General features: G+C 30.6%; 3 protein-coding genes across 3 annotated transcripts; all 3 read left to right on the forward strand.

The window, feature by feature from the left end:
• Nucleotides 1-1,634: 1,634 nt before the first annotated feature.
• NCS54_01507300 (Hypothetical protein) lies at nucleotides 1,635-3,104 on the forward strand (the record flags this gene model as incomplete). Its single annotated transcript, XM_053160185.1, has 1 exon — nucleotides 1,635-3,104. One exon carries the CDS (start codon nucleotides 1,635-1,637, stop codon nucleotides 3,102-3,104), a length of 1,470 nt encoding a protein of 489 aa, XP_053016160.1.
• Nucleotides 3,105-4,230: 1,126 nt separating this feature from the next.
• NCS54_01507400 (Hypothetical protein) lies at nucleotides 4,231-4,719 on the forward strand (the record flags this gene model as incomplete). Its single annotated transcript, XM_053160186.1, has 3 exons — nucleotides 4,231-4,420; nucleotides 4,476-4,557; nucleotides 4,608-4,719. The coding sequence occupies 3 exons, from the start codon at nucleotides 4,231-4,233 to the stop codon at nucleotides 4,717-4,719; spliced, it is 384 nt and encodes a 127-aa protein (XP_053016161.1).
• Nucleotides 4,720-6,060: 1,341 nt separating this feature from the next.
• On the forward strand, nucleotides 6,061-6,591 carry NCS54_01507500 (Hypothetical protein; the record flags this gene model as incomplete). Its single annotated transcript, XM_053160187.1, has 1 exon — nucleotides 6,061-6,591. The coding sequence occupies one exon, from the start codon at nucleotides 6,061-6,063 to the stop codon at nucleotides 6,589-6,591; it is 531 nt and encodes a 176-aa protein (XP_053016162.1).
• Between the last annotated feature and the right edge of the window lie 19,366 nt (nucleotides 6,592-25,957).

Raw genomic sequence — 25,957 nt, forward strand, 5'->3', positions numbered from 1 at the left:
CGATACGATGCTGTGCATGGGTTGGGTTGTTCTCACATGGGGAAATGACATCAAACATTTTGCTTTGCAAGGGGCTTCGGGAAGGATTTCCGTCCCAGGGTAGAAGGCTCTTGCTATACGATACTCTAAACAAACCCCGAGCGGCACTGCCCTGGCGTCCCATTTTTATCCGCGACAATAGCATTACCAACAGAAGAGAAGAAGTGACATTTCTGAGACGGTCCGTGAGCCATTTCTGTTGAAGGGGCATGTGACCTTGCCGCCGAATTATATATTTACTCGACAGGTCAACTCTCAGTAGGTACTCAGGAGAAGACAGGGTGGACTCTTCATTGCGGATCAAGAGCCAATCTCTCAGACAGGAAACTTCGAGATGGGCACGTGGCTGGTCCCACTGCCAGGCATGAGCTACGACCGAGGTCTGACCAGGATAAAAGCCAACAGGGTAATTTATCGGGAGTCACTGCTCAGCCAGAAAAAGCTTCGTCGGCCATTGGCCGCTGATGACCAACAACTGTTGGTTGTTGGTTGTCTGCATAAAATGGCCAAGCCAACAGTTGCGACGTGTCCCAGCCGTGTTTTCAAGTCTGGACCGTCGTCTGCAGTGGGCCGAGGCAGAGGCCGCTTTTTGTCTCCCCCTTTCATTGTTTTTCGTTAACCAGGCCGTGGCACAAGGCATCCGCTCGTGAATTTGACTTTGACTGCTCCTGTTGACCTCAGACGTCTGATTATAGCAAAGGAATGTTTTGTGATAATCACCTGCAGACTTGGCAGGGCTGAGGCAGAGAAGAAACGGGCCAGGCATCTGACAGGTAGTTATAGATCAACAACAGTCACCGATCTCAACCCAGAGATTGTCGCCCGTTGATTGACAGGAAGGGGGGTGACAGGGAGGCCCAGCATGGCTTATCTCGGCCGAGGTTGCCCACAACGATCATGGCCCAAGGCCCATACCACCCAATCATGGCTGCAGAGGATGAGATGATCGGTCTCAAATTAATGTATCAGAGGTTGCAAGCCGTAGACTATCTGCACCCCTTCGTCCCGCACCAAGGATTTGGGTGATCCAAGACGGCGATCAATACAGGCAGAAACGTCAAGCACCGCGGAGCCCCTGGCTCTGTTCGTTGAAGGCGATTTTTTGACATTCTTCCGAGATGGGCTGCGACGCGAGGGTGCTACCTACAGCACGTACAGTACGGTAGCTACTCCATACAGCCACCAACTTTACTTTATTCGTGGACGCTGGGACAACTATATGTGCTGGATGAGGCGCCACGGTTGCTCTTTGGCGTGATTTCCAGCCTGTTGTTTGTGCTCCCTCTGCCATGCGACATTTTGCTCTGACCCTTGACTAACTGTCTTCTGGCTCAGTCAACCCATCAAGGACCGGGCTCCTTGACTTATTGCATCCCCCTTCACACATGGCCTCATACATTGCACTTCTGAGCGCGGTCCGGCCGTGGTCCAGATTTTGCTTCAATGGCCCAAAGCTGAGATGGTCTCGGAGAGGATGTCTGCTGCTCTTCATTCTATTCTCCGTCAGCTTGACTCTATATCACCTGGTACACATTATCCTCCCCTAGCCTCTTGCCGCCTTCATCGTCATAGAGAGTTAACCACCACACGATCAGATGCTTTTCGACCGAATCTGGCACCCTCGATCACCAATACTGCTCGACTCTCCTTCTCTAGAGTCTGAAATACTCCCTGCTGGGGAACGGAAATTCGCCATTATTCTCCCTGTCGATGACTCCAGCCATGACCTCTGTAAGGTCGTTAGCAGTATTATCGCCTTGGGTTACCCCCCGCCTATTCTTGTTAACTGGAAACGAGACTTTCATACCGATACTGATGGGATTGGTCCGTCGCAGCTGGCCAAGATCACAGGTACCCTCAGCTATCTCGAGTGGGCAATGAGCCAAGACGCACCTGAGAGGCTGGGCGATAGCGATCTGGTTCTAATGCTAGACGGCCATGATATCTGGATGCAATTACCTCCGAGCGTCCTTCTTTATCGATACTTCAAAACCAATCAACAAGCCAACAAGCGACTCATCGATAGGTACGGCTTCAACAAGGGCCTACTGCAGACGATTATTATCTCGGCCCAGAAGGGTTGCGTCGCCCCACGCGATACCATCTCCAACCTTTACTGCCAGGATCTACCTGAGAGTCCTCTCCCCCCCAACGTCTTCGGCTTCTTTACGGACTATAAGATCGGGAGATGGAAATATATGCGGCCTAAGTTTGTCAACAGCGGCAGCTTTATAGGCCCCATAGGCGATATGCGTCGGTATTTTCAGCGCGTGAAGGATAAGATGGATAGGGATCTTGATGAGATTTCATCAAGTAAGGACCTCGGTGGTGATCAGGGCATCTTTGCTGAGGTATTTGGTGAGCAGGAGCTATGGCGACAACACATTAGTGGGACCAAGGCGGCGGTTATACCGTCACCAAGCGAACTTGAGTACCACCTTGGTCTTGACTACACACAAGAGCTCTTCTACCCGACCTGCTACTCGGAGGAAGATGGCTACTTTGTGCCTATAGACAACCCGAGCGCCATAGAGAGAGAGTCAAGCAAAGCGGGTGTCTCGCCACCGAGGATATGGGGTATTCCCACAGACATCTACAGGGAGGCCGATAACCCGCTCGCCAAGCTATCCGACGCGTCCAAGAAGGACCTCACCTGGGGTGAAGTGCCGCTATATATTGACTTCTGGACGACAGCGATTCCCGTAGCGATACACCATAACGCCTGGAGGAATGGTCTTAAAAATCGCCGAATAACATGGTGGGATAAAACATGGTACTTCCCATATCTACGGGATCTGCTCAAGGTGCAGATGCAGGCCAACGGCACAATAGAGCCCCTCGCCACGCTCGATGCCAAGAACGGAAGCCTTCAGATCTGGCCGTATGGTGAGGGAGGGCCTAAGGCGTCCCTACTGTTCGGTAGGAACAAGGAGACGAAGAGGTGGCAGCTGCAGCCGGCAGACTGGAATACGGTCTGTAGAAGCAACAACAACGCGACGGCCGAAGCCAAGGCTGAGGCTCACTGGTATGATGAGGTTTTCCGGGATGGCAAGGGGTCATTTTAGGGGCAAGTGCATTATATTGAGGGTTGGTTAATTCATAGCGCCTCGGTCCATGGCCAGATTAGACATCATAATTATCCTGATGCTCGTTGAACTAAAAGTTTCAACACTTGCACGTCATGAGCTGAGTCATGGCTACAATCTGCAAACTACCTATGAGAATGGGATGAATTACAACAGTAGTATGCCGCCAGGATCGTGTAGAGCCTGACTTGTCTGCCATGGAGGAGACTGCTGAAACTCACATCTCTCTCTGACAGACCAGCCACAAAAACAGGCCCCCGTCGATGTGGTCAATCAGGGGAGCTCATAACTGCAAGTGGTGGGATGCTATCCCATCAACCAACGACTCTCCGGCGGGGGGGAGGCGAACAAAAGAACCCTCAAGGGCAGGGGCTCCGGCGGAGCGAATGGAAAAGAAAATCCCTCAGGGGCAGGGCCCCCCGGCTGTTGCATGTTGTCTCTTCGTGGACACCGTTTGGCGGGACGACCCTCGCATGAGCTAATGTGCACCTCTGCGGACCAGACGGGTGCCTGGAGTATTGACGCTGGTAAGTTATTCGAATTGATCGCTTGCAACTCTCTACCCGTTGTTGAAACTCAAGCTCCATAAGCTGTAAGTGTTATATATCAGTGAAGAGTCTCGCAATACGGTCATCTAGGCGTCTACTAGAGTAGAACTAAGCCACCCTATCTACATGGTAATAACCGGCTCCGTGTTGCTGCGAAATGTTGGCACTTGGATGGGGGGGTGCGGGCAAACTCCAAGTGTTGGTCGTTGATAGGCTCAGGAATCCATGCTGGAACTGTTAGTTCTGTATGTATTTGAATGAATGTCCCGTGAATGAGAGTCGCCGGTTGGTTGCAAGCCCACTTGGCGAGCGAAGGGGGTTTCCTGTGGTTTCCTGTCTAACCTTCTGTGGGCGCAGAAGCCGAAGCTGAGGTGCCTCAGGGCGTTAGGAATCATCAGTTCATGGCGGGCGAAGCTGCTCGCTCTTGAGACGAGTATAAGAGAGGGCTGGTCTCGCTGCAGGAGGTTTGCTTCTCTTCTTCATCCACAAGACTCTAGACTCTCCAGACTCTCAACCAAGCCTTGACTCCAAAATACACATTTTTTCTACCATCAAAAATGGTCTCCTTCAAGGCCTTCTGCTCTGCCCTGGCCTTCCAGGCCCTCGCCGTGTCCGCCGCGCCGACCGAGGAGGTTCCCAAGTTTACTCCTCCCAACAAGCTCCAGGCTCAGGCCTCCATCTTCTACTGCTCCAACATCCGTTGGAACGGTGAGTGCAGAGCCGTCGGTGTTCCCTTGGATAAGTGCCGTAAGCCCGCCTGGTCATTTCTGCGTGTGTGTTGGCTGCTGAGTACTCTAAACAGACAACCTCCCCAAGGCATGGAACGACCGCATCAGCTCCATCAAGAACCAAGCAAAGAGCGCGTATAAGTGCACCTGGTACATGTAAGTTGACCTGTTTTCCAAGTGTTTGGATGTTGCTGACATGGACATAGCGGCTACAACTGCAACGGCAAGTCGTACTCCAACCAGGAGGATGCTAACCTGGCTGACGGCGACGGCGCCTTCAACGACTCTATCAGCAGCTACTCTTGCCGACGCAAGTAAGCGGCATTCGATGTTTTCGCCATGGCGAATGAAAGAGTCAAGCGCGAATGCCCTGCTTGAGCCTTACGGGTTAGGTAGCCGTGTACATAGACAAACCTGATTACGCTTCTCATTAACACGCTACATATCATCCCCATTGTCCTTTTATGATGTCAATGGTCTTTTCTTAGCGCCACGTTAAAGTCTAACCTGGGGTTTATGGCATTTCTTGATAGCACGCACACACCACTGGAGCTATGTTTCCCCCTGACCATGACCAAAGGATAAAGTGCGGCCTACCACCTGACTTTGAGCTCGGTAGCAGCCCCATGAAATTACTAAGTGTCAATTTCGGCCTGTGCAACATACCAAGCCACGGCATCTCCTCCACAGTGACAGCCTCCACTTGTGCATGTTGTGAGAACTAAAAATGCACGGAGCTCCGAGCTCGACCTTCTTGGATCAAGCCACCAGCTTCTGGCTACAGCCGTTACTGCCTGGTCCTTATAATTGAGAGCTTAGCTTGTCCATTCCACGTCATACACAATCTGAGGTGGTTTAAGTCACTGGGAAGATTCAGTTGATAACCTTATAGCAAGGACGAATTTACTGTGCGTCCTTTCTTCACCGGAACGAGGTATAGGGTATAAAAAAACTTGACACTGGACCGAGTTGAGGATCCACTCCTCGCTCAGACTCGCTGCATTGTATTTACCCCAGGGCAAACGTTATGAGAGCGCCGAGGCTGACACCGTCTTTTTATTGATAGTTCCTCCATCACCTGACCAGCCCGTCGGCCCTCACATCTCATCAACCCGGAGGATGAGCTGTGAAGCTATTGACCATGCCCACGAGCACCAGCCAGTTCGACACCTTGTTTTTGATTATACACGTCTGTACGCACGTCCTGTAATTAAGCCATAACTCCATTTTACGATGTGACATTTTCCCTTTCATTTCAGGCAATACTGGCTGTAGAGTTCCACGATCCTGGTCTTTTGCCATTACGCACTCAACCCTCGGGTTCCGCGTGGAACTAAAAATAGCTAAGCGCATAGTACCTACTGGCCCTCTGAGATGAGTTCCCCAGTTCGAACTGGAGGGTTAGTCATGTCGCCAAAATTAGGCCCTAGACTTCTCGAAAATTAGTACACGCGCCTAAAATAATGTCATGTTAGATAATCATCTGTATTTATATGTTAACCTTACACATGTTGTCCCTCTCATTTTAAAAATCAGACACTCTCTTTTTATTTTCCACAAAACAGGACCTTCTAATCCCCCCCTAAACTTCTACGTCAATGTTCTTTTTCTTCAAACCCTTTCACTCTAAGACCTGAAACCAATTCAATAGTTGCCATCATGTCAACCACCACCTCTACTGCGACCGCCACTAGCACCTTGGCCTGCAAGAACCTGTACGATACTCCCAACAAAGATGCCACCTGCGGTTTATCCTACAGCAAGAAGCACATTCAGATCATGAAGGAATGCTGCGGCGACGCCCAGATTGTCAGCTACTTCGATAACTGTGGTCTATATTGCGTCGCCCTTGGTCAGACCACCGATGAGCTGCAGAAGTGCATGTGGGATCAGGGCGCTGCTTGGGAGGCCCCTTTTTGCTCCAACACGACGGGCACTTCCCTCACTGCCGACCCCAAGATTCCTGCGACTGCCAAGGCTACTGTTATCTCGAACGACAAGGACGACGACGACGACGACGACGGGGATAAGGACAGCGACAGCTCCGGTACCAAATCTGCTTCGAGCGCCGATTCTACCAACACCGACAACGCTGCTCCTACAGTGGCCCATCTGTCCATTAGCAAGATGGGTCTCGCTATTGGCGCCTTGCTGTTATCCTCTCTTACTCTGGGAGCTTTCCAGATTTGAGGCCTTGTTTGTTCTTGGCTTATTGCGCTTATTAAATTCATGGAGAGTTTAACTTTTGTTACCCAGAAATAGACTCTATTACGGTTTCTTAGTTTTGGAATTGACACTTATACCTTAATGGACTTGATACATATAAAGAGCCAGATTCCACTTCAGATTTACTTTAGTAGTGAGAAATACTTTTACTATCTCTCTAACCGGAATCGGACGCGTTGATCTTGGAAATGTCTCACCTGTTGCATATGATGATGCTGTTAGCGGCCGAGCATTCCTTCTAATTGTCCAACGACGGGATGTGAGACACGCAAACCTCGTAGGCTGCCGGCGTGGACTTTCTAGTTTTTGTCTTCGTGGATGTCATGCTCAACAAGACGCAACTGCAGGCAGGGTCGGCTGCATTAAGTTGGAGGAGTGTATTTCTACCCTAAAAGTCACGTTTGATGGTTAATCAATGAAGGCTGTTAGAAGGCGAGAGTTGTGGCGTAGGCCGAAGTTGAACTGGGCAGATAGCTGGGCAGATAGCTGGTCCATCTGAGTCCTCAGCCCATTGATCGCATCCAAAAGCGCGGCGCCAGACTCGATAGCAGAAATATTAGGGCAGTGTTGAAACTCATCGATACAACCTTGGGGATGCTGTGTCATGCGGTCAAAGTTAGGGTACGTGGGGCGGCTGGGACTGTGCTCCGCTCGTGGCGGCGACCTTAGGTGGGCGTAGTAGTTGGGGTTTATGTTCGATGAAGGGTAGTTGTCTGGCGCCTATGAAGGAGGAAAGTAAAATGGTTGCGCCGCGGGTCGATGTGTGTCCGTGTAGAATGATCGTTGTTAGGTGGAAACATTAAAATCAAAGACGCGTCGCGTCGTCCCCATAACAACAGTTGCGCGGAGTCACGTGATGCTGCGGGAGTCGCGGAAAGTTTTGCCGAGAGCTTTCCGTAAACATCTAAATACCCGTTGGCTCATGTGGGCCAAGGCCCAGGCGAGCCAACCTAGTAAGCTAGGTTAGCTACAAAATTATAATATAGCTATAAAATTATAATATAGACCCCGCACTTAGTGATATCCTTATTTATATATAATTATCACCTATTTTAGCTATATTTCACGATACTAACTAATAAAAAATACCTCTCTTATATCTATCTTTATTATGCTAAGTAATATAAATCTCAAGGCTACCTAGGAAGTCATAGCATTATATATGCGGTATACTTAGGGCCTCTATTATAGTACCTCCGCTAGTATAACTTAACTACTCTTACTTTATATCGCTAATATATGCTACCCTAGGTCCTCTTTTGCCTTTATTTAGAAGATTATAAGAAGGCTAGAGACTAAATCTATGCCTTATTAAGTTAATAAACCGCGAGTCTTTATAGATAAAGAGGATAAAGTTATTATTACTTTTATTATATAGATAAAAAGATTAAGATTTTTTATCTCTAAAACTAAAATTAAAGATACTACTATAACCCTTTATTAATGTAAGAATCCTAATATTAATCTAATTAATAAAATATAATATTCTTATTTTTATATTAATTATCTTAAGTTTAAGTAAGTATTTCTTAAGGTAATAAAATAATTTTATAAGTCCTAAGAAGCTAATAATTTTTATAACCTTTAATAATAATTTAAAAGCCTAACTAAGATTATTTAGAGTTATAAGATTAGCGCCTCTAAGTATTAAAATACTAATTAGGCTAATATTAAGATTAAGATCCTTAGGGAAAATATTAAAATCCTTATTATATAAATAAAATAAAAAATAAAAAAATAAGTTTTTTTTCCTTTTAACTATAAGACTTATACCCTTATTAATATAAGTAGCGCTATAAATAATATAATATTATTATAGCTTATTTTTAAGATATTTCTAACCTTAGATTAAATATATATAAAGACTAATCCTAATATCTACTTTGCCTAATCTAATATAGCTTTTTTTAATAATAAGATAATTCTTAAATAAATAATATACTTTAATTAGTATTCTTAGGTAAAATCTTTTATAATATAAAATTATAAAATAACTTTTAAGGAGTAATTTAATTATAATAAGTTCCTTAGAAATCCTATATATAAGCATATTTAATATAATATTTTTTTTATCTTTTATACCCCTAATATTATAATCTAGCGCCTTATTATCTTTAATAGGTTTATAAGATATAAAGTCTTTACTATTAAAGAATATTATATAAAGTTTTATATTATTATAGCTCTTTTATTACCTTATTTTATATATATATTATAGCTAATAGATATTAGAGTTTTTTAGTTACTAAAGAATATATATTAGAAGTATCTTACTAAATAACTTTAAAAAAGAAATATCTCCTTCTTTTATACTAACTTTATCTATAGCTTTTAGGTAAATTATAAGTCTCTTTTAATATTAAGATAACTACTAAGTTAAACTATAAAATAGTAAGTCTTTAAAAAAGGATTTATTATATATAATATTATCTTAGGGTTTAAGAAGTTAGGTATTTATCTATTAAATCCTAAGCTAGTAATAATATACCTTATTAAAAAGTAGCTTTAGGCAAAGCAGGCTATTAACCTAGTCTTTGCCTTACTCCTTCCTTATAACTCTTACTTCTAGATCGCTATAGATACTATTAAATACCTCTTAGAGTATTATAGTAATACCTTTAGCTCTCTAATATATACTAGGCTCTATTAAATATATAAGGTTATTATAGAAGCTATAATCCTTAAATCTATAATTATTACTTATATTAATAATTACTAGGCTTAAATTAAAAAGAGATATAATACTAAGAAAAAAAAAATAAAACTAATTAATAATTTTAGTTATAATATTAGTCTATAGGAGATTTAAAAGTAATAAAAAGAGGTTATTATTAAAACCTAGTAAAAAGAAAAAAAAGGCATAAATCTAGTCTACTTATAGCCTTATTATATAGGAAATAAAAAAGATAAAAGATCTTTAGCGGTAAAATAAAGAGATTATAGTTAATAGTATAAAAAAAAAAGCATTATAGGCTTAGTAGCTAAAATATATAAGAAAAGATATTAAGTATTATTTTATAGAGATATAATACTTAATTATATATTAAATCCTCTCTTAAAAGCCTAATAGTTTTATAATAAATATATAATTACTATAAGAAGTTAATAAAGCTATTTATAATACTAATTTTACCCTAAAGCCTTGTAAAAGTCTATATTATAAAGGTCTTTTATATATATAATTCTAGAAAAATAAGCTTATAAGATATAAGCCTAGGATTCTATTAGCCTATAGTATAGCTTATGCGCTATCTTATAGTTTGCTTACCTAAGCCTTATGTGCTTAGATAAGCAAGATATCAAGGAGTTACAATAATGCCCCTTTTAGGCAATATTACCCTTTTAGGAAAGGTCACGTGACTTCGGACTTAGGGCTCTTATAGAGCCCGATAAAGCCGATAAAGCCGTGCCTTTCTATACGGTATTTCCTATCCGGTTTTAAATCTCTTAGTTTAAAACCTTTAAGGGTTTCAGCTTCTTCCAACTATAGCCCGGCTTTAAGCTATCCGTTTCTAGCAAAACTAATAGGGTTTTAAAGCCCGGAATTAGAGCTATCCGACGGTATAACTTTTATCCGAATCGGGCTAATAGATTCCGATCAATTAGCTATATAAGCTATAAACCCTCTCTTAGAAATAGCTTCTTAGATCTTTAACGAATTCAACCAATAAGACTACCTATAAGAAGCTGGTCTTCTTCTTTATAACCTTATCTATTATTTTCTCCACTTTTATTGCTCTATGATACCTTATCTAGCTAATCAGCTTTTTATAAGGACTGATTCCTCTACCTATTCTCCTCCTATTTTAGTTACCTACCCTATACTATTTTCAGACTTTATAGTCTCTATTTTTCAGTCTTTTACAAGCCTCCTAGCGCAATAAACTAGATTATTCTTATAAGAAATAATAATAGCATTACTTTCTACCTTAATTTAGCTCTTATTAATAAAAAAAAAAAAAAGAAAAAAATAATAAGGAACTCCCTCTATTTAAACCTCTTCTATACCTACTTAAAATACCCTTATTACCGCTAATTATAGCCTTATCGCCGCAGCTATTATCTTTGCTATCTAAACCCCCCTCTATGCCGTGCCTAATATAGCCTTAATACTATATATTAAGAATATAAAGGATTAAAAGTATTATTATAGAAGTAAGAGCTATATAAAAAGCTAGCCCGGGGGGCTAAAGAGATAATCTCATAGCTAAATTTATATAGCAAAGTATCTAAAAAGGCAGCGGCCTTAGAGGCTTAGGCGATAGCTTTTATTATAGATATTATTAATATTATTAATATTATTATATTAGGCATCGCTAATTGCTTTAACTTGCTCTTTTTACCTTTAAAAATCACTCTTAATAGCTTCTAAAACTCAGAGGATAAAAAAGGTAGCTTTTTAAGGGGGAAATTAGGGCCCTATAATATATCATAATTTTATAGCTATATCATAATTTTATGGCCAACCTAGCTTGCTAGGTTGGCTCGCCTGGGCCTTGGCCCACATGAGCCAACAGGTACCTAGGGCAGCCCCTACGTGCACCGCCCCATACACTGCACCCCTGTGCCTTAGTCAGCAATAGCCCACTATAATTCCTTCCCTCCAGTGCTCTAAGGGCTATCTTAACCACGTAAAATATAGCATTTTGCGCCGCTTCTATAACCTTCTATATAATATTTATTATAGGTAGGCAATTTCTTCTCTAATGGCTCTTATGGCTGCTGGCTCTGCTGGCTAGAAGGCTCTTACGGCTATTAGCTTTACTGGCTAGGGGGCTCTCGGGGCCGGTGGTTATAGTGGGAAAATCGGGCTTCAGTACGTTGTTGGAGATACCATAGCTCGTACGAGTTTTCTTTAGCAAGGATTAAAAATTAGTAGCCTTAACGCTAGTAATTATAAGCATATAAAATAGTAGGCCGCTTAGAGCCTCTCTATTATAAACGTGAGTGTTAAATAATCTATTTATAGCTGCTAATTATTGCGTAAATTGCGAGAATAAGCTTAAGCTCTTCTTGCGAGGGATAATATTAAAAAGGTGGGAGGTCTTCTATTAGTTATTATAGGTGCTAAGTTATAGGGCCCTTAGGGCACTAGTGTGACGATCGTAGTATTTCCTAAGGGATAAACCGGTTATGCTAGGTTTATATTAGCAGAGAATCAAGTTATATACTCTAAGGCAGAGAGTATAAATTATATCTAGTAATATACTTAAAGGTATTAAGTATAACTAAGTTATATTAATAGCTAAGGTAGCTACTATATAAGAAAGTATAGTAAGTATATTTTATATACTTTAGGGGATTCTTCCTAATTACTATCCTAGGGGCATTAATTAAAGTTATTATATAAGTAATTATAAAGTAATTATTATAATTACTTAGTTTTTAATAAAAATTATGCCTTAATTAATAAATAATAATAAGGTCTTTTTTATCTATATAATAAGTATTTTATTAAGTTATAATATAATATCTCCCCTTTATTAGGTCTTATCCTTAAGGCCTATAAAATTAATTGCCTAACTTTTCTTAGTTTATTAAAACTTTCTTCCTGAAATATTTTAATAATACTAATAATATACTAAAAATAAAATCCTAATCTACTATATACTATTATTAACTATTTAAATTAATTAAAAAAATAAGTTTTAAAGTTATATCTTATTTATATTATATCTAGAAATATCTATAATATAAAATACTTAAAGGTATATCTTATTATTTAGAATATATTTATTAAGGTTATACTTATAATAACTTAGGAATATTAGTTTTTATTAGTAAGTATAATTTATCTTAGTATTTTTTTTCTTATTAACCTATTTAATAATATCTTACCTTATAGCTAAAAAGTATTATCTTAAGCTTAAAAAGGAAAGAGCTAAGAAGGAATTAATTACCTTATAATAGTAAGTAAATAAGTAGCTTTCCCGCCTAATATATCTATATCGCTAAAAGAAGTAAATTTATAAGCGAGGTATAAAAATAATATATTAGGGTCTAAACTTATTAAATACATTAAATAAGGCTAAGAAAGTAAAATTAGAGGCTATAATAGCTATATAGCTCGTAGGTGCTATATATATTATTAATTAAAATGCTATTTTTATTCCTTTCTCTAATATTATTAGTAGAAGTCCTTTAAAAGGTATTATATACTAATAAGGTATTCTAGGAGTTTCTATATATTTTCTAAGTCTAAGTAATCTTTTTATTTAATAAAATATATTATTTTATTATTAATTTTATTTATATTAAGAATACTTTTTATAATATATTCTTTTAGTCTATTAACTTTAGCTTTTAATTTATTACTAGTTTTAATAATAATAATATTAGCTAATTTAATACTAAAATATAAAAGATTAAATAAAGCTTAACCTTAAGGGGTAAGTCTAATTTATAATTATATTCTAAGATTTTATATTTAATTTTATAAGGTCTAATATACTTATAATTAAGTGTTTTATTTTATTATTTTATTTTAATATTTTTTATTACAAGTAAGACTATATTTCCCTCTAAGAAGATTAATCCCTTAATTCTTTTCTTATTAATATAATTTTTTATTTTATTCTTAATAAACTTAAGTTTTATTTCTTTATATAAGTTCTTTAGCTAGTTACTAGTAAGGATTACTTTAGGATTAATAATAATATCTTATATTTATTAATATATATTAAGTATAAATCTAAAATTAATATAGGTTAGTATAATCTTTATGCTTTTATTTATAGCTATATTATAAGCTAGCTATATAACTAATAGCGTTTTAACTTAATTAGTTTATTTATAGTTAATATAATATTAAAGGTATTATTTTAATATCTAATTTATATATTTAGTTTATTTATTTATCTCTTTATATTATACTATAGAGAGTTTATAATTAATTCCTAAGTATCCTATAAGGCTTTACTAAAATTTTAAAGTAAATAATAATCCTTAATCTATAATAATTTTAAGTAATATACTATATATCTTAGTAATATAAAAATAAAAAAGGTAAATAAATTCTTTTATTATTATTAATTCTTTATAAAATATAAAATAAAAATTTTTTATAAGTCTATTTATAATAATAAAAATATTACTATAAAAGTTTTTAATAATTAATTCTTCTAATAAGGGTAGCTTAATAATAAAATCTATAATAATAAAATCTTATAGATATTTTATAACTAATAGTAGTTATAGTCTTCTATAGGGTTTATAGTATTATACCTTAGCTTTTATATAAAGGTCGTATTATTTAATAACTATTATAATATTTTTTTATATATTAGAAAAAATAAATATTATCTTAACTTATTTTAGGGTTTTATTAATTCCTTAATATCTATATAACTAATAACTATATATTTCGCATATAAGGTTATATTATAATTCTTCTAATATTTATTACTTATTATTTTTCTTATTATCTAAGAGCTATTTATTATATTCTTTAATTTATTATAAGAGTAAATTACCTTATTTTACTATGTAAATAGTATTAAGCTTCTTTTATAGGCTTAGCTATTAGTTTTCTTAATAGGTTTTATAATATAAATAATTATTAAGTCCTATACTAAGGTCTTCCTAAGTAAAATATTAATAAATAATTTCCTAAAAATCTCTATCTCTTAGCTTCTTATTATATTTTATAGTCTAGTAGTAATATTTAATAAATTCTTCTATATATTATTAGGGTATAAAAATATATTTTTAATATATAATTATTCCTTATTAGCTTTTTACTTAGTTTACTTATCTAATTATAAGTCTCCTAAGTTCTCTAAGAGTAATATTGATAATAATTTTTTTTCTATCTATTTATTTAGTAATATAATCATATTTATTACTTAATATAAGTAATTATTTATTATTTAAGGTATTTTTCTTATATAAATTATAAGAGTTATTCTTTTATATTAATATTCTTAGTATCTAGGTTAGGTTATTAGCTAATAGCATTAGCCCTATTATTCTCTATTCCTTTAATATAAATAATAATATAATTAAATTCTAAAAAGTATTTAGCATAGTATAATTATTATCTACTAAGTTATTATATTTTAGTAAAATAATAAATATTCTTATAATCTATATATACCTTAATTTAGTATTAGCTTTAAATAAAATAATATGAAAACTCCTTAAATATATTAATAATTACAAGGAATTTATTATTATAAATAAGGTAATTAAGTTTTATTTTATATAGCTTATAAAAGTAAAATATAATAAGGTATAAAAGTCTTTTATTATCTTATTATTTAAGCTAGGCGCCTAGGGCAAAATGTAAGGTATTTATCTTAAGTTTAATTAATTAAGATAAGTTAAATATCTTAAGTATTAGTTTACTTAGGATAAGTTTCTTAATTTACTTAGAGGCTTACTTAGTTATTATTTTTATTATAAAAGATATATTTTTCTTTATATGTTCTATTAATAGTATAGCTGTCTTCCTAAATGCTTTAAGGCATTTATAATAATAATTAGTAAATCTAAGAAAGGCTTATATTTCTTTAATAATAATTAGTTTTTTCTAATCCTTAACTACTAAGACCTTCTTAGGGTCTATATATATCTTATTATATAAGATAATATATCCTTAGAATTCTACTTCTAAGATATAAAATTTACTTTTCTTAGGTTTTATTAATAACTTAGTATTTTATAGTATTTATAATACCTTATAGATATATTTTATATATTTTTCTTTTACCTTAAAGAAAATACAAATAGTATCTAAGTAATATATAATAAATATATTTAGATATTCTTATAGTATATTATTAAGTATTTCTTAAAATATAATAAATATATTAATAAGTCTAAAAGGCATAATAAGGTACTTAAATAATCTATACTTAATATAAAAAGTAGTTTTTTATTTATATTCTTCTTTAATTTAAATAAGGTTATAGGCTCTTTTAAGGTTAAATATTATAAAATACTTTATTTTATAAAATTAATTCTTTAACTTATTAATAAGAAATAATAATATATAATCTTAAATTATAATAATATTAAGTATTTTAAAGTTAATATAAAATTAAAGCTTTATATTTTTTTTTAAATATAAATATAATAAGGTATTTAATAAATAACTTACTTTTTTTAATATATTTTTTTTATAATATAACTTTAATATATTTCTTTAATATTAATAATTATATTTTATTAAATAAGTAAAGTTTATTAAAGCTAGGTTATTTCTTATTAATAAACTTAATTTTAAGGTAATAATATCTATATTCTAATAGCCTTATTTTAAGTTTTTTTATAAAGAGTTTCTTATAAATATAATATTATATTAAAATATTCTTAAGTTATTCTTTTTCTAATATCTTCTTAGCTTATTTAAGGTTTTCTTTAAATTTATAGAATTATTATATAATATATATAATTATTTATTAATTTTATTATGTTTATTTATTATAGTATTTATATTATATCCCTTTAGGTAATAAGGTATTTTATATTTAGCCCTATTTAATTTCTCTAGTATTTTTAGTAACAGTTTAAGATCTTATAATATATTCTAAGTTATTATATATTATAAAGGGCGCCTTATTATTAAAAAAAATACTTTGCTAATTCTCGGATTAAAATATAAGTTATATTATTATATCTATAAGTACCTAAGTATAAGGTTATATTACTTATTTAATATAATATTAAATAATATCTCTTAATGCTTTCCTTTAATAAAAACCTTAAAATAATTAATCTTATAATTAATAACTCAATTATTATAATTAAAAGGGGTTTTTTCTAGGTTAATAACTAAGTAAGGTATTAATTTATATCTTTATAATAACTTAAGCTTATTTACTATTATTAAATTAAAATAATTCTACCTAGCTCTACCATCCACTAAAGTATTTAATTATTCTCCCTTAACTTATACTTTTAGCTCTTAGTATTATCGTCTATATGCTTTATTTATAGAGTAGAAGGCCTTCTAGGGTAATACTTTCCTATATTTATCTATTTATTGCCCTATGCCGGATGGGGTATCTAGTTTTTTAAGTACTAGTTTTATTATTCTTATTACTAGTTAAGTTATTCTAGTTTACTATTAACATAGCAGCTAATTCTTTAGGCTAATTCTTTCTCCTAGTCAAAAAGGTATATAATATAGTTATATTTATATTTACTATTATTATATATATTATAGTTATATATATTATCCTAGCTATTTAGCTAGTCCTGGTATTACTATTCTTATTTAGCTCTTAGGTCTTAGTTGTCTTTTTAGCTAATTGTTTTTTATTAGTCTTTAGTTTTATAGGTAATCTATTTCCTTTCCTAAATAGCATAGTAGAGCTCTAAGGAGTATTATATATTTATAATACCGATGGATTTATACTAGTATACTGCCTTATACCCTTTTGTCTCATATTATAAATAAGGGTTATTATTTAGCTAGTATAATAATGCAATAGGGAAGTAATCTTATTCCTATTTCTCTCTCTAGTGGGTTTTATACTAATAATACTAATATAATATCTAAGATATACTAATATATTCCTAGTATATTAGGTATATCCTTATATCGTCCCGTAAATTAAAAGATACTTCTAGGTATCTAGGGTTTTTAGTTAATTCTTTATAATAGGCTTAAATATAGATTTCTTACTTATCTATAGTATCTATATATTCTCATGCGGTTTAGATATACCTTTCTTATAGGCTATTTTAATATTAGTTATTATTTTTATTATATAAATAGGGGTAATTCTTTTCTTTCTATAATTCTTCATCGCTTTTTTATAGCTTTTATTACATAGAGTATTCTTAGTATAATTCCTTTTATAGTTTTTAAGCAGCGTATTTAAACTTAGTTTAATTATTATTACTACTACTTACTTTTATAATCTAATTATTATATAGTAATCTATTAAGTTAATCTACTTTATATTATTTATAGATCTTATTATACTCTTATAATGCCTTAATTTAATATTAGGGGCATAAGGTATAATTATATTATATAGGGTTATTTTATTAGTAATCCCTATAATAAACTATAGCGGGCATTATAAATTATTTATTCTTATTATATCCCTATAATCCATTTCTTATAATTAAAACCTTTTGCGGCGGCTTTTTAGAAGTTAGCTTATTTACTTACTATTAATAGTAGTTACTAAGCCGAGGTTAATACTATAGGTTCTTCTATCTCAGGTTTAGCGCATCTAGTTATAGCAATAGTTTACTATTCTCTAGTAGGGGCCTTATCTATTTTACTCTCTAGTTCTAGGAGAGGTTTCTATATATATAAGTTAATAAGGTTTAGACTATTAGCCTTTAGGGGTTTAACTAGTTTATATTATTATTATCCCATGATATTACTAATTATATAATTATATTTAGCTTATTTCTTTATTACGTAGGTAGCTTAATATAATATAATAATTTCTCTTTATCGCATACTAGTCTTATTATATCCCTTCTAGGCTATCCCTAGATTCTAGGCAGTGCAAATAGCTATTTAGGGGCTATTATCCTAGTTAGTTATATTTAAGTATTTCTTACCTTCTAGGAGTAATTATTACTCCCTAGCTATATAATATCCCTCTTAGATATTATATTACTTTTTTTTATACTTATTAGCCTTATAGCCCTTCTTATAGTAATAGTAATACTTAATATCTTTAAGTTCCTATTAAGCTATTCTTAGCTCTATAGGTCTAATATATATCCTATAAGAGGTTCCTTTATATTATAGGCATATATTTCCTTTTTACTATTATATTTATTTAGGAAATAAAAATTAAAATCTACTCTTCTTAGCTTAATTTTTTTATAGCCTTTTCCCTATATCTTTTATCTTATTATTTATTAATTTTAATAGATATAGTAATATATTTATTAAGGTTATTAGGTTAATTAGCCTTATAGAGCTTATCCTTAACCTCTAATTTAAGTCCTTAATAGAAAATTTCTATAAGGGATTTATTATTAAATTCTATCTTTAAGGCTAATTATTTAAACTATATAATATAGGCAGCATAAGACTTAGTTTATATAAGGGTAAATAATTACGCTATAGCCTAGTATTTTTTATTTATTAATCTAAAGGCATCCTTAAGTATAGCTTTAAAGTTTTCTTAATCCGCAAAAATATTAATAATATCTTAGTCTTATTTAGCTTTTTTATATAATAAGAAGTTCCTAGTAATAGGTTCTATCTATGCTATTATAATTCCTTCTATAAGTTATCCTATAAATAAGGCTTAAGCCTTAGCGCTTATAAGCTTAGTATTATAACCCCCGCGGCTATGTCACGTGTTCTCTATAAATCTTAAATCCCTAACTACTAATTATAATAAGACTAATAATACTAAGGACTAATATTATTCCTAGACCGCATTAATCCTAAAACAATATCGCGCCTTATTGCGATTAACTTTACTTAAAGAAATCTAAGTATATAAAATATATTTATTATACTCTCTTATATAATAGCTACCTTAGCTATTAATATAACTTAGTTATACTTAATACCTTTAAGTATATTACTAGATGTAATACCGCTTTATTTAACTATAGCGCGACTAATCTTATCTGCTAATATAAACCTAGCACGACTAGTTTATCTCTTAGGAATATACACGATCGTCACACTTAGTTAGGAAGAGTTTAAAATATCCCTTGCAGCAGGTAAGAAATAAAATAATATCCTTAGTATCCCCGTTAAAGGGTATTAGCTTAAGGGGTTTAATAGCTTTACTAATACCCCTAGTTAGCATTATTACTAGGGAGGCTAGTAATTACTTAGGCTGCCTATTAACCTATGTCCTAAGTTAATATATAAGTACTTATAACTATTGAATTTTAGTAGCTATTTTAGTATTACTTAGAGGAGTAATATAAGCCAGGGGTTAGTTAATAGAAGTATTATTTAATATATTAGTAATAGTATAGTATTACTTAAGGTAATGTAAGTAATTTACTAAATAAAAGCTATTAATATATAATAATTATAATATTTCCTAAGGGATAAACTAGTTATACTAGGTTTATATTAGTAGAGAATTAAGTTATATACTCTAAGGCAAAAAGTATAAGTTATATTAAGTAATATACTTAAAGGTATTAAGTATAACTAAGTTATATTAATTGTTACGGCTATGACATAGGCCAGGCGGGGAAGCATGGCAGAAACACTCTAACTAAGCAGGGACTAAAGGGACCGAACATTACTTATATCAGTCTAAGGACCAAACATAGAAAACATTAGTCCTACCCTAGACCAAACCCAAGGAATACTAATCTAAAGATTAAACATAAGTAATATTCTCCACAAGCAAGTATCTAATACAAGCAAGTATCCCAAAAATCCCTCAACCTCTCTTCTTTTTAATTAATTAATTAATTCTTAACTATTAAAGATATCTTAATTAAATAATAAGGCTAATATTCTTCTTATACTTTATGCCCTTTAAAATGACTTAAAATTATACATCTAATACGCCGCATTAATCTATCAAGTCTATCCTAAGAAGCTAGGTCACTAGCAAAAAGGCATATAGTCTCAATACAATACTATCCCTAAATTATATAAGCTATCTAATCTAGAGAAATAGATTATTATTTAATTTATTCTTAACTTAGATTTGCGAGGATTTCCCTTATGACTATATAATATTAAAGAAATAGCTAATTAATTACTTACTAACCGCGATATATTATCTATTAGTAAGAACTAGGCTTTTAACTTTATTAAGTAATATTTAGACCTTAAGATATATTTCTTTTATAAATATAACTATTAGAGAGCTAAATATAAAGACCTAATTATTATTTATAATTAGTTTATACTTATAATAAATATAATCGCGAAATATAATATTACTTTTACTAATATCTATAACTTAAATAAGACTAGCTTTATAATAGGCATAATTATAAGCAAAATAATTATTATAAGCACAAAGAGGTATAAAAGACTAAAATTAGTCTAGCCTAGAAATTAAAAATAAGCCATAGTTATTTAGGCGATTAATTCTAAAAGCTAGGTAATCCCGCTATTTATTATAATTATAGGCTAATATTACCTTACTAGCTAATACTAAGAAAGTAACCTCCCGGGTAATTAGGCTATTACTATGACTCATAATAGCTAGACTAATAATAATATAAGCCTTAAGTAGCTTAAGTATTTTAATTAGTATATAACTATTTAATTAAATAATTATTATTATCTTTTAATCCTTAATAAGTATAAAAGTTATTATTTAATTAAATTTAAGAAGTATTATAAGAAAAATAAGATTATTATATTTTATATACCGCCTTATTTATCTTACCTATTTTAGCCTCTTAATATTAAGTACTTTAAGCTACTAAAAAAAGCATATAATTAAGAAATTAAGTATTTAATTAGATACTTTATTACCTATATTTTAAAGACTAAGTTATTCTTAGCCTTTTATGCCGCCTACTAGGCTATTATAATAATAAGTAATATTAAGGGAGGTTTTAGAGGAGCTAGGCTTATTCCTTTAGACCCCGAAAGTATTATATTAAAGCTTAATATATAGCTATAGACCCTAATGCCCCTTAAGGAGGAGACCAACTAGCCTAACCCTTAGGTCTTAAAGACCCTAAGAATAGCCCTTAAAGCTAACTCTTAATCTAAATACCTCGAAAGATAAATTAAAAGGCATCAAAGTAGCTCCCTAGAGTCTATTCTTAAGGCTTTAAAGTTATTAATAAAGGGAATAAAGGTAATAATATATAAGATAACCTTATTAGAGTCTAAGGTTAAGAACCTTTAATAATTAAATAAGGCTCTTAGTAAGTAATATAAAATAAAAAAAACCTAGTTATAAGATAAAGAGAAGATAATTATAGATAAGGTAAGAAAAGTAATTAATTAAATAGATATTAATATATAAGTATAGGCTAAATTATTAAGAAGTAGTAATTAAGGTAGGTTAATATAACTAAAGGAAGGCTACTATAGAATATATAGTAAGGCTAGTTATAATAGAAGAATATATTAAATTATTATTTAAGTATCTAAGGAAAAGAAAAGTAATTATATTTAATTAACTAAATGCTTTATTATATTTTTATCTTAGATCTTATCTTAGAGGTTAAGATTTTTAGGATACTTACTTATATAAGATACTTACTTATAGAGAATGTTATATAAAATATACTTATTATATTTCTTATATAATAGCTATCTTAGCTATTAATATAACTTAGTTATACTAAATACCTTTAAGTATATTATTAGATATAAGACCCCCTTATTTAAGTATAGCGCGACTAATTTATCTACTAATATAAACCTAGTATAACTAGTTTATCCCTTAGGAATATATATAATTATTATATATTAATAGCTCTTATTTAGTAAATTACTTATATTACCTTAAATAATATTAAATATAATAGCTACCTAGGCGACCCCTATAAATAACTACTAATAGGTTCTACCTACTAATTACCTACCTATTATACTTACCTAGGTAACCCTATTTAATAAAGAAATAATAAATAATAATAATAATAATAAGAATATTAAATAACTTCGCGCATAAATTATTATTATAAATACTAAGATAAATAATATATATAAACTTATTAAGAGGATAGATAAGAATTAATATATCTAGAATATAGAATATCTAAATAATATCTAGAATATTACTAATATAATAACTACCGCTATAAATAAAAAGAATATAAGAGAAATCCTAAAGCTAAACCCCCCGGAACCCTTTAATAAAATTACCTATAAGCTATTAATATTCCTTACTTAGCTAAGAGCATTTATAATATACTACTTAATATAATTTACTTTACTTATTAATAAGGTTTAATATGCTATAAATAGACTTGAAAACTATGCTACTATATAGTTTAAACCTATTATAAGGAAATACCTTATAGCTCTAGCTAGCTAATATTTGCTATATACTTATTACCTCTATTTAGACTATAAAGCCTTTAAGGTAATACTTTAATAAACCTTTAGAATACTTAATAAAAAGATATAAGCTAAAAGAGAAATTAAGGTACTTTAATAAACTTAATCTACTTAAAAAATATAAAATAAAATACCTTTAACTCGCCTTAAAGCTTAATTAGAATTAAGAACCTCTAATATCCCTATTCTTTAATAAACTTAAGAAAGAAATATAAGTAGAACTTTATAAAAAAAAATAACTTAATAACCTTATTAAGTATATTAGTAAAATAATTAAGATTAATAACTAATAGTTCTTATAAAAGAAACTATAAAACCCTAAGTTTAATAATAATAAAGCTAATAACTTATAATTTAATATTAACTAAGGTAAGAAAAAAAGTAATAATACCTCTTATAGTATTAAAGCTAGCCTTATAATACTTAAAGCTATATAAAAGGGTAAGTAAGACTATTATAGTCTTAAGTATTAATATTACTATAAAATAAACTATATTAAGAAAGTTTATTATAAGAGATAATAAGATATTAAGGAGAGATATTATTAATTAAGCTAATAATAATCCCTCCCTAAAGATAAGAAATATATAAATATAGCCCGCTAAATCTAATAAGAAGACAATAAACTATAAACTGCGATTTAATTAATTAAACTTATTGCAATATCGCGAAGTAAATATAATATATTAATAAGATAAAACTAAGATAATTATAAATAAAAACTAGATAAAGGAATAACCTATAGTTAGGTAAGCTAACCTAAGAAGCAACTAAGGGAAACTCTAGATATATAATAGTAATTACTTTTAGAACTAAGAAAGTAAAAAAACCTTACGCTTAATATAATAAATAATAAAAAGGTTATTATTATAGTAACTAAGAAGCTTAAATAAAAGAAAGAAATAATATTAATTAGGTAGAAATAATAAGCGCTTTTAATACTAATTAAATAAGTAGACTTTAAAAAAGCTATAGTAAAAGGTTTTAATTATAAGAAATAAATTATACGATATAATAAAAATAAGCGATTTATAATACCTTTTATTATATATTAAAAAGATTACTAATAAAATAATCTTATATAATATAACTATACCTTATATCCCTAATATTAAATTAAAGTATTATAAGAATATAATAAAATGTATAAATAATAAAAAGTAATTTAATATAATAAGCTCTTATATAATAATTAGATTACTAAGATAAATAATAGTAATATTAATTAAACTAAGTTTAAGCGCGATACTTAAAAACTATAAAAGGAACTATATAAAGAATACTCTTAGCGATAAAAGCGCTAAAAAAGTAATAAAAAGCTATAAAAAGAAAAAAACTACCCCTAGCTATATAATAAAAATAATAACTAATACTAAAATAACCTATAAGAAAGATATATTTAGATTATATAAGAATATATAGATATAGTATATAAATAAGAAATATATATCTAAGCCTATTATAAGAAATTAGATAAAACCTATAATACTAGGAAGTACTATTTAACCCTTAAGATAATATAAGGATATACTTAATATATAGAGAATACCTTAGTATCTCCTAGATATCCTATTAATATTATTAATATAAGAAATATAAAAAAAAAAAGCAAAAATAAGATTATTTCTTTATTGCCCTATTAGCTTAACCTAATAACTAACCTTATATATAATATAAAATAAAAGGCTATTAAGTATTTTATTAATATAATACTATTAGAGTTATATATATATAATACTATAAAGACCTATATTAAGCTATCTAGAAATATAAGTAAACTATCTATAAGGTTAAAAACTAATAAAAGTAAGTTAATTAAAAAGAAGTACTAAAAGAATAAAAACCTATAACCTAGTTAAAAGATAAAAAAAAACTAAGTTAGAAATAAAAATAAAGATACTAAGACTAGCTATATAGCTAAGATAATATATATAACTATAAAGTATATAATAATAGTAAATATAAGCATAACTATATTAGCTATACTATAATAATATTAAAAAACTAAGAAACCTACTTATAAGAGAGCTATAAGTAAAAAAATAATATAAAATACTATAAAAAGCCCTATATATTATAAAAGGAGGCAATAACCTAAGATATTTTAAAATACTAATATAAATTAAGGGAAAATAGCTATATACTTTAATAAATAATAAAGCTAAGTAAAATCTATTTAACCTAAAGATAGCAAATAAGCTTAAGCTATTATAGAGATATAAGGCAAACCCCTATATAATAATTAACCTTAAGGGGAAAATATATAACTATAATAATAGAGATATTAATAGTAAGATTAATTACCTTAAAGTTTTTATTAAAAAAAAAAAAACTAAGATATCTTATTTAATATTATACCTATAAAAAGCTATAACCTAATACTTAGGTACCTATAGTTATACTAATTTAACCTATATTTTAATTAAAGGACTAGCTAAATACTCTCTTTTAATAATAAGGTACCTTTTATAATAAATAGCGACTTAAAAGACAATATAAGATCTTAAACTTTTATTAAAAATACTAGAGAAGTTAAGTAAAGGCAAATATAAGATACCTCTTTACCTAAAGAGATATAATATAAATACTATAATAAATAAAACTAATAAAATTAATAAATAATTATATATATTATAAAATAATTTTATAAGCTAGAAAAAGACCTTAAGTATATTAAGAAGATATTAGAAGAAAAATAACTTAAGAATATTTTATTATAATATTATATCTATAAAAAGCTCTTTATAAAAAAACTTAAAATAGGCCTATTAAAATATATATACTATAACCTAGAGATTAAGTTTATTAATAAGAAATAACTTAGCTTTAATAAACTCTACTTACTTAATAAAATATAACTATTAGTATTAAAGAAATATATTAAAGATATATTATAGAAAGGATATATTAAGGAAAGTAAGTTATTTATTAAATACCTTATTATATTTATCTTAAAGAAAAATAAAAAGCTCTAACTCTATATTAATTTTAAAATACTTAATATTATTATAATTAAGGATTATATATTAACATACTTGATAAGTGAACCGATCAGATAAGTAAACCGATCACTATACTGTGCACCTAAAAATAGCCTACCCTAGACCCCCTAACTTTCTCTATAAAATAGCTAGAAGCTTAAAAAGAGTATTTTTATAAACCTTATATCTTATAATCTTTAAAAATAATTTTCTTAGATTTTTAAAAAATTCTATTTATATAGAAATAGCTAAGTATACAGTGCGAATAAGCTTTTTCCTTAACTACTTACTAAGCAGCTCCTTATAAAGCTTAATAAAATTATATAAAAATTATTAAATTTTAATTAACTAAACTTTAAATTTATAGCTATTTTAAGTATAATTTTAAATTTTAAAGAACTTTTTAAAA

The sequence above is a fragment of the Fusarium falciforme genome, chromosome 14 (assembly GCF_026873545.1).
Source record: "Fusarium falciforme chromosome 14, complete sequence".
NCBI classification, from domain to species: Eukaryota; Fungi; Ascomycota; class Sordariomycetes; order Hypocreales; family Nectriaceae; genus Fusarium; species Fusarium falciforme.